Source organism: Myxine glutinosa, chromosome 5 (assembly GCF_964187855.1).
Source record: "Myxine glutinosa chromosome 5, kmMyxGlut1.1, whole genome shotgun sequence".
NCBI lineage: Eukaryota > Metazoa > Chordata > Myxini > Myxiniformes > Myxinidae > Myxine > Myxine glutinosa.
The window spans coordinates 169,100,501-169,111,217 of record NC_136265.1 but is presented as its reverse complement, the minus strand read 5'-3'; the positions used below and the strand labels follow the sequence as shown (position 1 = coordinate 169,111,217).

Genomic DNA, 10,717 nt, shown 5'->3' with positions numbered 1-10,717 from the left:
GAAGCTCATTCATGGCTATAGGAAGTGCTTGACTACAGTTATTTTGTCCAAAGGACGTGCTACCAAATATAAAGTGTAGGGTGTAAGATTTAGTTTGGGTAGTTTGAGAACACAATCAGCCAAATGTGTATTTGCTTGCACACAAAGGAGATTCAGAATGGGTGCCATTGTTGCAAAGAACGGCCTTCATCATGCAATAGCACAATATTTTAATTAGTAAAGAAGTTTCATTTTTCACCATCATGCATGTTGACGAGTCCAATTTTTTAAGGTATACCTAACATTAATTGGCGACCTTTTAAAGTTAACAACAATATCAAAGGGAGATTCAAAGGAAGTAAGGTAACTTTTACTCTGCTCAAACTGGATATGCAACATGCAAAACTACCCCATTTACCACGACCAAGTTACGTGGACCTGAAACTCAAAATGCTGGTCTTGTGGTTATCACTGTTCATGGTACATTATTATTATTATAAAACAAACAAACAAACAAACAAACAAACAAACAAACAAACACACACACACACACACACACACACACACACACACACACACACACACACACACACACACACACACACACACACACACACACACACACACACACACACACACACACGATATTGTTCTCAAAATAAGACAAAGAAAATGGTTTGAAAAGCATGAAATTTATTGGGAAAAAAATCCAAAAACAAAAGGTTCAAATATCTTTAGTTAAGGAATTGGTGGTGGTTATGGTGGTGGTTCGGGTGGGTGGGGGACCAATGAATCATTGTTGTTTTCACTTAACCGTAGTAAGTGGATTTCTTAGTACGATGATGACAGAATCTCCCCGGAGGAACATCTTTGAGATGTAACGATCTTTGTTCACCGGCTTAGACTTCTTTTTGCCTTTCCCACTCTTTGGAACTTCTGTCCACATTTCTTTGACATTCTCCAGAACCATGTTGCAATGTCTGTGGGATGCAGAGTAAACAGGGGCACAAACAAAACACAGTCATATTCGGGCAGAGTAATTGCATTTGGATTACAATTGTCCGTGAAATTAAACACTCGATAGTCCAGGGCTTTGTACGCAGCACTCAGACTCTCGGCACACAGGTTTCAGTTTTTATATTACACTATCAAGGGACAATCAGCAATGCCTGGAGGTGGGAAAGGATACCCGGCGCTGCCCAGGAGGAGGAGGAGGGGGAGGGTTACCTGGCTGAGTGATCTTTTCCCGGCGGTGGTTTCGGGACATATTGGTCATTAAGACGCTGTTGCCCTCATCACGGTTACCTTTTGCCTACAGGTTGGCAGCAGCACTGCACTGCCAGACCCCACATCCCAATATACACTTTACAGAGGCCTTTGGTGGCCTTAAAACGGCCTTCAAGGCCAACGTGTTATAGCTTTAAATGTTGTCCAAATGCTGAAGTACCGACAACCAAAATTTTGGGCCTCTAGGTGTTACGGTTCGGCCGTCAAAGAATAACACACAAACAAACACATGAAAATATTTATATAGATTAAAATGAGTTATAAATTAAAATCCACTTAATTAAGCAATATACAAGTTTTTTTTTTCACTGAGCATTGGTCAATGTAAAAATGGATGAGCAGCAATTTCCAGACATGAATATGAAAGTCGTAATGAAGAAAGTTCGCTACAAACCAAAATGAAAGTCCGACTTCAATCTCAAAATGAAAACGGTATAACTCATTTAGAAACAAGAAAACGCAGTTTTAAAATGCAGAATCTCATCAGGGTATATACTCAGATTACATTAGATCTGAAAATGAACGATCTTGTATTAAAGTAGATCTGCATGCGAATGGACACGCGCATGCATACACACGTGGACTCCGTAATCCCCTCCATTTAAGAGAACAGGCGAGTCTAATTTAGAAACACAGTCTACCAATAGTTATCTACTTCAGAACAAAAAATATTTAGTTGGTTTGAAATTTCAATTGAAAAAAGTAAACACCCCCCCTCCCAAAAAAATAAATAAATAAATAATTAAACAATCCCAAACATTCATTATAAACTAATATTTTCAGAAAATAAATCACTCCATACTGAATACACCGAATATCGAAAGACAAACAAGTAACTTGAGGAAAGCATGATGGACGGCATAATCAAATGCCTTCAGAACTACCCGACAGGATAAAAATCACAAGGGACCAAAATACAGAAACTAAGGGAAGAGAAAAAAGCCCTTTGGGCTACCTTGCCTATCCCGTATTTACATCACAGCACTCCCACAGCAAACCCTACATATGGAAACTGGACAGGGTACCAACAACACATCCCACTCTCAAAAAGATACAGTGGGATCAAACATCCACAATCTACATGCAGACCGGGCAGACCGGGCAGATGGCTTTCCCTTTCCATTCAAAAACGGCATTCTCTGAGATGCATCACCACCTCCCATCCATAAACAAATAATCTCCCCGAGTAAAATTTATCAATATGCGAGCGAGCACGTCTTGGCCTGTTAGTGAGACCAACTCCAAATGCTGTGGAGTTGTGGAAAATAATCAAAATAATAACGAGTGAAGTCGATGGCGCACCATCGCAAAACCTCATGCTTCCCACCGAAAGCAAAGTTTTGAAAGGTTGCAAAAAGTTCCATTAGGAATGACCCAATATCAAATTTTGAGTTAAAAAAAATTCTTCTGTTTTGACTCCTGTGACTCCAAGTCCCCAGCACTGGGGTATGAAATAATGGTCAAATCAAAAAAACCGTTACATATTTCATGCATCCCCCAATGTTGATTGCATATACAAATTTTCATATAGAAAACTAGTAAAAAACGAGTTTAAACGAGCCTGTAATTGCACGAGTTTGTATTTGACCTTTTGACCCCATCCCAGGGTGGCGGGACGAAAAATACTCCTCTTGCAGCTTCATGCCATGTGGTGATCCCTAACAACCAAGTTTGGTGAATTTCTGCCCAACCATTCAGGAGATAGCATGACGGACAGACAAGACAGCCGATTAAAATATCCTCTCCGTTTAAAAATATATATTTATTATTATGGGGATAATTATTTATTATTATTATTATTATCATCATTTTTTGTTGAAAAACAGACTGGGAGTTATTGTGAGCATCTTGTTTGACCAACTTTTATGAAATCACCGAGCGCGAGTTGCGTGCATATTCACGTATCAATTTGAAACCTGAATCACAATTCCACGTCGATTTGACGAACTGTCAAAACTCCAAAATAAACTTTGGCAGAGATAAATAAATAAATGACGTTTACAACAACCAAAAAAAAACAAAAAAACATTTTTCAACATACACATATTATCTATATATATATATATATAACAGATTACAGATAGTGTGTAATGACGATGTATAAAATTATTTAAATTATGCCACGCTTCGTGAAGATAGACGGAACAAAAGACTTTTTGATTTGAAGATACAACGGTTCGTCCAAAATATACGAAAACCCATCAGATTATTCTCTTCGAAAGAAAACAAAGGTCTCATTTTGAAACTTGTTAGACTGAAAATGTCCTGTGAGGTACAACTGACGGATGGTGAGGGGGGGGGTGGGGGCAGGGGTGTAGGGTGAGTGCTAGGGGGAAAATATAATAAATAGCTAGAACGGCACTCAGTAGAGAGCATACCTCCGCTTGGTTGGCCATATCACTCAATAGTGAAGAATCACTTTAAAATTTCTCCAAGCCGGATCCAGATCTTCACCAAAATTGAATCGATTCTTCCTTGTCACTCACACAACCTGTCCACCAAGTTTCGTACAAATCTGTCCACAACGTTTTGATATATCCTGCTATGTATCGTTTTTGGCCCCATCTCTCAATGGTGAAGAATCACTTAAAAAATTAAATAATTCTCATATCCGAATCCAGATTCAGATCTTCACCAAAATTGAATCGATTCTTCATCACTCACACAACCGGTCCACCAAGTTTCGTCCAAATCTGTCCACAACGTTTTGAGATATCCTGCTATGTATCGTTTTTGTCCCTATCTCCCAATGACGAAGAAGCACTAAAATAATTCTAATAGCCAGATCCGGATCTTCACCAAAATCTAATCATTTCGTCTTTGTCACACATGCTACATCTCTGCCAAATTTCGTCCGAATCCGTCAACAACTTTGAGATATCTTGTTCACAATCAAACGGACAAACAGACGGACAGACAGGGGTGAAAACATAACCTCCATCCACCTTTGGTGGTGGAGGTAAAAATGGAATTGTAGAGCAGAAATAGGGTTTTGTATGCAAATTACAGATCAAATCACGACTTGCTTTTTTAATGATGCAATTTGCACTTATTTGCGTGGCCAAACCTTTTTCCCCTTAGGATATTAAGAATAATTTTTAAAAGGGCCTGCAAAAAGAAAGATTTAAAAAAAAATACAATAAACGGAAAACACTCAGTGCTTCGAACTAGAAATGTTAGGTGAGGCTTCGAATGGAGTACGGTCACAAGCGCAGCATAGTCCCGACAACTTTGGAAGGGAGACCGATCAGCGGGTGCCTCGACAGCAACAATGGGGAGCTCTCTGGACGAGTGACCTTCGGGGCAAGAGAGCTGCATGCCACCGCTCTGCCTCGCTGAGCACTGGAGAGCATGTGCATTGAGCTTCCACCTGTGGCCTTATTTAAGGGCCGCCTCTGGCTCTGGTGTGAATGACCGGCACGGCTCAACAATGCCAGGCTGGGGAGAAATATAAGCTTATAAACAGGGCCGCCTTTCCCGCAGCTCCACACCCCCTGCTCCAAAACACACAAACGGGGGAAACCCCTATTGTTATGGGCTCTAGACCTTGTCACCTCCAAGACAAGAACTCCCTGGGCATCATCTTCCACCCTAGTTACCAGCAATTAATGGATAATAACCAGCTTTGCCGAATAAAACCCCATTAACTGCACAGGAAATGGTCTAACAGAGCGTGAAAATAGCAGTTTACGGCACAATAACCGCAATTTGCTGGCGAGTTTAAGGATAAATAGAGCTGGAAAAAAAAATTCTGTGGGAAGGACCAACATACACGACCACCTTCCCTGGGATTTCAAATCCCTAATTAAATTGGAACACAATATATGAACCAAATCTGGACTTGCAAATGCACATAACTAGTTTGTCCATCGGTAAATGGGCCAAAACAAGCTGTTGAGAAAGCTCATCCCCAAAATGAACTTGTCAAACTGGAGCATTAAATTCAATGCTGACAAAATATGGAATAAACTGTGAAAAGTCTGGTGATCTTACAGCCACTTCAATTACACGAAGGTCGTGCGACCACTCCCCAAGTTCAGTGTCATAGGAAAGCCGTGTTGGTTCATCAGCCACGTGATCCGATGCGCAAATAGCGCTGGACGAGTGACCTCCAGGCCAATAAAGAATGCACCTTGGGGGCAATGAACCCACTTCCATCCTGAAATCCAAAAATAAATTCAGCGAGAAGTTTGTACGACAGAAAAATAAGTACTCATACGTTCATATTGCAAAACAAACATCTTTGTTCTGTTTCTAGGAAAACGAAAAAGATAGCAATGCTTATCCTGTTCGGCAGAGAGATTCGATGCACCTGCATCACAACATGCTGTACGAACGGATTACTCCTTCAGTGCATTTACAAGCTTCTGTGAGCTTTCGACATGCGAGAAAATACATATATACATACACACAAACACATATAAACATACATACATACATACATACATACTGTTGTGGTTTTTAGAACCTTCACTAGTAAATTTTAGTAAATGTATCCCTTATAAATGTCCCCCTGTAGATATCCCCATCAATTGGCTGGTTAAAAATCGCACCCTAGTTAGTCCATGAACAACACGTAGCGAACCATAGGACCTCTCCGTAGTTATATCATTATTATGTGTTTCAGTTAAGGATCTGTTCCCAGTAGTTGAATCTGCGTTGCATTAATCAAATAAGATAGGTCCCTTTCAATTTCTCCAAAATCGCCTCACCCACGCTTCAAAGTGACAGTCGGGCAGCGTTCGCTGCCCCTTGGTTTGGCTCGTTTGATTGCCCCAAGCCGCCATTCGCCATGCGGTCAAACCGAGGAAGAAGGGGGCGGAGCCGCCAGATCACGGGCGTGGCACGTCGACGCATCGGCAGAGGTGGAGTCAGCAAGCCCTTACCGGCCAACCAGCACCGCGGTGAGCCAACCGGTAGGCGGATCATCAGAGCCGGCGGCTTGATTTCCAAGACAGCAACAAAAGCGGCTGCAAGGGACTGCTTGGAGTTGAGTGAGTGGGACGGAAAAGGTACCAGATGAGTGATCCAGCCGAACCGATAAGATACAGAGAGACGTGGGGGTGCTCGCATTGCGGCAATAGTTCGAGACCCTCTAGGGCCCTATTGTCGCCGGTTGTTGAGACGCGAAGCTGCCGGCCGCTGTTCGCCTCGAGCCCGGAGCGTGAACCTGGAGTGAACCTCAACGCTGTGCCGCTGCCTGGACCCTTCTCTCCCTGGCGCATCCTTACCATCTGCCTGGACCCTTCTCTCCCTGGCGCATCCTTACCATCTGCCTGGACCCTTCTCTCCCTGGCGCATCCCTACCATTGCCATTCTCCCTGTCGTGTAAGTCTGTTCGTGTTGTCTGGGGTATAATACAAGACTGTTTTAAGGCTTGCCCTGTGTATCTTCTTCTTCTTCGTCCTGTATATTACTTTCGTGCTCTTCCTTTGGTTTTTTTGTACATAATTAATAAATGCCTGTTATTTCTTACCTTTGGTTTCTTCTTTCTCGTCCGATCGCTTTCGTGATTTCTTTCGATTGAGTACCTGTGGCATGATTTGGCCAACGCTTTATAATCGGGTTTAGTCAATTGATAACGGCTCGAACCGCGGATTGCTAAACCGCTCGGCAAATACCATCTTGTCCGTGGTTCGAGCGGTACTTGTCTCCCTGTTTTGCGGAGGGATTGGTAAAGGTATTCGGGAGAACACCTTGACCAATAACCCTGATCAATTCCATCCCGCAAAAGAGCGTTACAGGTACCAGGACCAGAGAAGGCCGGCTTAACAGGCCAAGGGGATTAACCCCCCCCCCCCCGCCCCCTTGCTAAGGGGAGTGCCGTCTCTGAGATCCGTAACAATTGGTGTCGGGGAGTGGGATTTGAGGCCCGAACCAAATTTTTAATCCATCAAAATAATTTGGTCAAAATTTGGAGCGGCTGAAATTTTTATTCACAACGAAATTAAATCGTGCCATGGATGATCAAGGCGATCGGATGCCGGTAGGGGAGGTAGAATAGGGGCTAGAGGCAACCCAGGACCCCAGGGAGGAGGAGAGCAATGAGGGTGCGGTAGTGGGGGTTGCAGGCGCACAAGATGGCGGCGCCTCGCACGAGGTTGGAGGTGCACAAGATGGCGCCTCGCACATGGCGGCAAGGGCTGCGCTCGCTGCGCAATTGGGAGGAATGAATATGCAGGACCTCATTGCGCAGCTGCAGTCAGCCCTACAAATGAGTATGGGAAGCCAAATTGAGCGATTGGGAGGCCAAATTGGAGCAATGGGAGGCCAAATTGGAGCAATGGGAGGCCAAATTGGAGCAATGAGGGACAAAGCAAGGGGTACCAGTGACCAAATTGGGAAGTTAGACAGCAAATTGGAGGGTTTATCCAACAAATTTGAGGGGTTAGACAACAGGTTGGAAGGGCTGGAAGGTAAATTGGGGGGCCAACTGGAGGACGTGGGTAACCAAATAGGGGAAGTAAATGAGGGGTTAGCGAGGGACAAGGCCACATATGAGGTAAGGGAAGTTGAGAGGGAGGTTAACCGCAGGTTGAGCGAAGAGGTCACGGGGGTACGCGATGAGGTAACGCGGTTTGAGAAGCGCGGGTTGAGCGAGGCGGAGCAGAGCGCGGTTAAAATGACGGATATAGGGATCGCGACCCGGGGTATGGGGAAGCCGGCGACCGCCGAGGTAGAAGAGGAAATTTTAATAAAGCCAGCGGTCGTCGAAGAGAAAGAAATCAACAAATTGGTTATAATTGAAATTGGGATTGGAGAGACGGACTTGGTAGAGCAACAGCAGGAGGAAAAGATGGAAAATGTGCAAAGTCCGTGCTCACATCACGATGCTGTGCTTAATAACCCCAATAAAGATTTGCAGGTGGTGTTGGAGCGAAGGAGAAGAAGCGCCCAGGTGAGTCGTGCTGTATATTGTGCAGGGAGATTTTGCAGGAGGATGTTTGGCGCAAAAAGAATTTTCGCTCGCTTGGGATCGAGAAAGCTCCCGGGCGTTGGTGGAGGGTCCTTTGTGAGTGGTGTGAGTGGAAATGGCGCGCTTGTGAGGAAAAAGTGTGCGTCGAAGAGTGAGTGTGTTACAAAGTGTGGGAGTAAAACCAAGTGCGAGTGAGAATGCACGTCGGAGGGTATGTGTGAAACAGAGTGTACGGAGTGTGACACGGAGAGTGAGTTGGTGGTGGCGCGGGTGCGGGCGAGCAAACCGGAGCGCGTGAGTGGGTATGTGCAGGAGAGCACACCCGTGGTGTTACGAAGGACGTAACGGAGGAGAGGTGTGGAACGGAGGTGTGAGTGATGATAGAGTGTGCGAGGAGAATGGGTGCGCAAGAATGTGCGCGAGAGTGTGTGGTGAGCGTTATGAGTAGACCGGAGTATGGAGCGGGAGAGAATGCACGAGCGGGTACAGGGGTAGAATGCATGGGTTGTACGGGAGGCGCTGAGACACCTGGATGTGTGAGTGTAAAAGGGGTCGCGTATGCGTGTGAGCATGCGAGTAAAGCATCCCTGTTGACCGGGTTAGCGTTTAGACCGACGTTTAACCGACGTGAGCTCTCGGTCCGTGCCGGGCTGTGTGTATTGCGGGAGCCGGCGGGGATCGGTGCCGCATGGCTCCTGTTCGGAGCGTCGTGCACAATCCGGGCCGGGCCCCGTCCCGCACGGTTGAGTCCGGGCTTTGCCGGGCAAGGCGACCGGCCCGGTTCGAGGGGAGGTAGGAGGGATCAGAACGGTGCCCCCTTGTGGTCGCGGCGTTTCAGCCGGGCAAGGTTGGCCCACCGCGCATGGGAGCGGAGGGCCCCGCGCCGGGATGGTGCTGTGAATCTTGGCCCAACCAAACCTCCTCCCCTGAACCGAAGGCCGGACGGACCCAACCGCAGTAGACCAAACCACCCGTATGCATTGCGCGGCTTTGCGAAGCCGAGCTTTGATAATGCAACGACGCACCGAGGCTCGTAGTTTAATGGACTGTGATGGCGATAGTGATAGTGTAATTGTTTGGAATTGGTAGGAAATTGATGATTGGCAGTAATGATTGGCAAATTTGATGGGTAAAAATGATTGGCAGTAATGATTGGCAAAAATTGGATGGGCAAAATTGATAATGGGAGACGCCCGATGTAGAGGGATGGTAAATCCTCCATCCCTCACATCCAGCCGGGCACATGAGCAATAGTTTATGGGGTTATGGCAGTGCAAACCAAGCCAGGGAGGGTTAGGATAAAATGATAGGAATTTAGAGAAAGATGACCACAGGTAAAGTTAGATTTAAGTAGTGACATTGTACCTGTAGTGGGGACGTAGAATAGATTAGGTGGATTATAACGACGAGGGAGAGCAATAGTATAAGGGGCGACTGGGAAGCGCGAGCTTCAGAAGGGGGGTAGTCAGCTTAAATGGTGCAGTGTGTGTGAAGGAGGTGATTGAGCAGTGTATGGTGAAAAGTGCGATTGTGAGTTGTATTGAGCGAATGGTCCTGGGGGAGAGACGGGTGCAAGAGCCACCAGGTGTGTGTGAGCACAGGTGTGTAGGTGAAGTACAGGTGAATGGAGAATGGTTGAATGGAATAGATGGTCTGGAGTGAATGGAGCATGGAATAAATGGAGAATGGAATAGATGGAATGGAGTATGGAATGGATGGTGTGGAGTGAGTAGTGTGGAATATGTGGAGTGGAGTGGTTGGTGCGAAAGGAGTGGATGGGCAAGAGGGACCCCTTTCACGAGTACCCGGGGAGGGTAGTTTAAAAGTACGTAGAGGGAGTAGGTAAATTGTGGTTGGATATTGGCATCTGTGGTGCGTGTGGTAGAATGGTGTTTGGATGGGTGCATTATTGAAGTGGAAATGGCTGGGCGTGTGGCCTGTTAGTGGGTGTAGTTGAATGGGCACTCCGCCACTGTGAGGATGTCGGCCAGGTGAGGCCGCAGGTGGGCTCAGGGAGCCGGTAGAGTTGTTCAGTGGGGCCCGAGGATCCGGAGGACGGACCCGGGTAGCCCAGTGCCAGAGAGGGCACCGAGTGGGGAGAGCGCCAGAGGGCCTTCCCCAGGTAGATAGGTTAGTGAAAGGAGCAGGTAAGTTCGGAGGCAACTACAGTGGCGGAGGTGTGCAGGTGAGTAGACCTGCTGGTGAGCCACACGACCCAGCCCGGAAATTGTGCGAAGGCACAGGGAGTTGAATCGGGGGAGTGAGACCCCAAATTGGTGAGCACCAGTCTGGTCAATGGGAGTTCGGTTCTTAGAACCACATAGAGTAAGGTGGCCAATGGTTTGGCAGGGAAAGACCCCGGGTAGAGTAAAGGTGATAAAGTCATTTAGAGGATAGTTAGGATGGAAATCCCTTCGCACCATCTGCAGCCACTCACCTGAGGTGATGACATGACTCCACACCACGGTTTTTTTTTTGGGGTTTTTTTGTGCAAATGTTTTGGAATGGTAAGACGCATCATGACGTGAGGGGTGA

General features: G+C 46.1%; 1 protein-coding gene across 1 annotated transcript in view; it reads right to left on the bottom strand.

The window, feature by feature from the left end:
• Nucleotides 1-652: 652 nt before the first annotated feature.
• SNRPD2 (small nuclear ribonucleoprotein D2 polypeptide) overlaps nt 653-10,717 on the bottom strand; it is a 43,028-nt gene continuing 32,963 nt past the window's right edge. The window contains exon 3 of the mRNA XM_068098663.2: nt 653-959. Within this exon, the coding sequence (XP_067954764.1) occupies nt 785-959 (175 nt within the window). The 3' untranslated portion in view covers nt 653-784. The remainder of the gene's footprint in view (nt 960-10,717) is intronic.